General features: G+C 31.9%; 1 protein-coding gene across 1 annotated transcript; it reads left to right on the top strand.

Moving 5' to 3' along the window:
- The first annotated feature begins 496 nt into the window (after window positions 1–496).
- Window positions 497–1,989, top strand: LOC131079287 (caffeic acid 3-O-methyltransferase 1). The gene is made up of 3 exons (XM_058017196.2): window positions 497–1,196; window positions 1,556–1,628; window positions 1,701–1,989. The coding sequence occupies exons 1-3, from the start codon at window positions 497–499 to the stop codon at window positions 1,987–1,989; spliced, it is 1,062 nt and encodes a 353-aa protein (XP_057873179.2).
- The last annotated feature ends 1,480 nt before the right edge of the window (window positions 1,990–3,469 follow it).

Below are 3,469 nucleotides of genomic sequence, written 5' to 3'. Positions count from 1 at the left end.
AGCGAAACAGACCACCTTCATATTGAATTCAATGGCCAGTTTTTACAACGCATGCAATAAAAACTTTGACAATATTGTGTTGAACACATTTCAATATCTAAGAATAACTAATAATATTATTAACATTTACAAGGACACCCATCCAAATCTAAAAAGACTCCTAAAAGAGGGCTAGTTTTCACGACACTCTTTTAACATTTTGCATGACAAGACAATAAAAAGGCTAGTTTTCACAACCACATCACCTTCATATTGACTTCAATTGCTAGTTTTCACAACACATGCAAAAGACACACAATTCAAACCACGTGGGTATCCGTAAACGTCATCACGAACGACATTGTGTTGAACACTTCTCAATATCTAAGAATAACCAACGTTTCACCGCTCCTTTAGTCTCTGGAATATCAACGATTTTTCTATAAATTGAAACTTGTTTGTAATAGATCACGCATATTTACCTTCCTCTGTCAAGTTTACAATCAATCAGACAAAAATGGCTTCCTTAGAGTCTTCCATGGAGGCACATCTCCAGCTCTATGAAATATTTCTTACGGCAGCCAAGCCCATGGCCCTTCAAGAAGCTGTCTTGCTTAACATTCCTGACATTATTGGTAGTCAAAATCACCTCTCCGTGGAGGAAATTGCTTCCCATATTTCTGCTTCCATAAACAAACCTGCCCGCATAGATTGCCTCTCTAGAATCATGACGCTTCTGGCTTCCATTGGAGTCTTTACTGAAGAGACCACAGTAGATAACAGAGGCATTCCTCAATTAAACTATGGCCCAACTGGCCTCTCTAAATTGCTGGCAAATAATGAGCCGCAACAATCTCTTGCGCCACATCTATTGTTCTTGAATCAAAAAATTGTGACACAAGGTTATCAGTATCTTCATGATGCTGTCATAGATGGCTGCCAACCATTCACCAAGGCCCATGGCATGAGCATTTTCGAGTACAATAGCAAGAATCCTGAAGCAAATAGAATGTTGAATGAGGCCATGACTGCTCAGACAAGCTCTGTAATGGCATCTGTGTTGAAGGCGTATGATGGGTTTAAGAGCTTCAAGAGTGTGGTCGATGTTGGAGGAGGAGCAGGTTCTGCGATATCTACAATTGTTAATGAATATCCCCATATTCATGGCATCAATTTCGACCTTCCTCATGTTGTAAGGACTGCTCCTCCAGCAAAAGGTCTGTAACCATCTCCATCTCTAAACTTCATATATGAAGATCTTGCTCATTACAAGTTCAAAACAACAGTTTCTTATTATAATTATTATTTAGTTTTTAGATCTTATTGTATAAGATTTCAGATAACATTTCATGATTTATCAAAATAATAAGAGAAAAGAATTATAGTGTAATTAATTAATAATCTATATACAGATCTTACCTGTGGTTAATTTTTATTTTTAAGTTGCATACAGATCTTAGGTTGTGCTTGATCTAGGAAGAATGTTCTGCTTGAAATAGGTTACAATAATTCAAACATCATTATTTCAAATATTGTTAAATCAAGTTCATTTTCTGATAGAGATTTGAAATTTCAGGAGTAGAGCATGTGGAGGGTAATATGTTTGACCAAATTCCATCAGCAGATGCAGTTTTCATGAAGGTACAGTGGTATTTTAAAATATTATATTTTATTTAAATGAGAATTTATTTTTTAAACAATAATTTTTTTTGTTTACAGAGGACTTTGCATGATTGGGATGATGAACATTGTTTGAAAATTTTAAAGAATAGCTATGACGCTATACCAGAAGATGGGAAGGTATTAATTGTGGATGCGGTCATTGATAAGGAAAAAGGAACCAAAAGACAAGTGGGACTAATGTCTGATTTATTAATGATGGCTCTTTCCATTGGTGGAAAGGAGAGAACAGAGGAGGAATTTAAGAACTTGTTTTATAAAGTAGGGTTTAAGAGTTACAGTATCATTGAAATACCTTTCTATCATGCACTTATAGAAGTTTCTAAATAGTAAGTAAGAAAAGAACATAACAAGTACATGCTAAATAATAATAAATGGTAATATGCATATAGCAAAGCTCTAAACCATATGTAGTCCATTCCATCGGACAAGACTGGAATAGTTTAATATTTTATTTATATAAATTAAGTGAGTGTGATCTTTAATAGAATGATTTGAGTTATTTGGTAAGTTTGTTATCAAGAAATTGTGAAATTTTCATTTTGTGAATTTGATTTATTGGTAGAATATTTTTAGAACTAGAATAATATTTCATTAACCATTTGAGTTGTGTGTTTTAAACATGAAGAATGTGAGTGTGAGTGAGTGAATACATGTTTAAATAAAATAAGATTTATATAAGGATTTGGATTTTGTGTTTTAAATATGATGTGTGTGTTTTAATATTCATATGGGTCAATTATTTAATTTCCATTATGTTTTGTGCTAGTTTTGGTGAGAGTGTTATAAATGTAGTAAGTCTTTAAGAAATAGTATATTCCTACATGAATTTAGTTGATGGTGTTACTATTTCCTAATTCTATTATCATCCTATATATTATAACAAGTTTTGTTTTAAGTTAGAAATAAACTTATTTGAGTCATGTATTTTATTTGCATAATTTTTAAAATTGTATCTCTATGATTTTCCTTTTTATAAGAGTGATCTTAATGTAATAAGCCATTAAGAAGTGGTAAATTCTTGCATGAATTTGATTAATGCAATGACTATATCCTAATTTAATTATAAATCCTTATTGGAATTGGGTTTGTCTCAAATGATATAATAATTTTTATTTGTATCATTTATTTTATAAACATGATTTTAAAACCTATATATCTTTACGATTTTCCTTTATGTTTTGGATTAGTTTTGATGAGTGTTATAAATGTAACAAATCATTAAAATGTGATATATTCTTGCATGATTTTGGCTGCTGGTATTATTTTATCCTAATTCTATTATTATTATAATATATTAAATGCTTCATAAATGAATATGAATCATGTAGATGTGATGTGATTCATTTGTATAGATGTAGATCAAAATATTAATCTTTTGAAAAATAAATACAAAACCATACCTTGTCATGTGTTGTGTATGACACAGTCCTCTGATAGAGAAGTCATTAGCCCATTTTGCCTCTGTAGCCTTCGTGTTTTTAAGCTATATTAGAGTACTGTCTTTATTGCTCTTGTGCAGAGGAATTGATTGAATCATGTTTGTTGGTTTGGTGGTATTTTGGTATGAAAATATTGTTTACAAATGCATCTATTTTTTCAGGGTAAGCTGTAGATTTTTCAATCGTGAATTTCTTTGTTTAATCATTTCAAGGCTACTAACAATGATCTTGGTGGAATGTTGAGGGTGTGTATATGTAGGTACTTAGGTTCGATGGCATTTGGGTCTGTGTTAAAGGAGCTTCATTCACACTATTTATGAGTCTCCCAGCTGTGCTACATTGTCTTTTCGCTTCCTTTAGAACTTTTG

The sequence above is a fragment of the Cryptomeria japonica genome, chromosome 4, assembly GCF_030272615.1.
Source record: "Cryptomeria japonica chromosome 4, Sugi_1.0, whole genome shotgun sequence".
Taxonomy (NCBI): Eukaryota; Viridiplantae; Streptophyta; class Pinopsida; order Cupressales; family Cupressaceae; genus Cryptomeria; species Cryptomeria japonica.
Note: the sequence above shows the minus strand (reverse complement) of the source record. Positions and strands in the feature narration are given on the sequence as shown.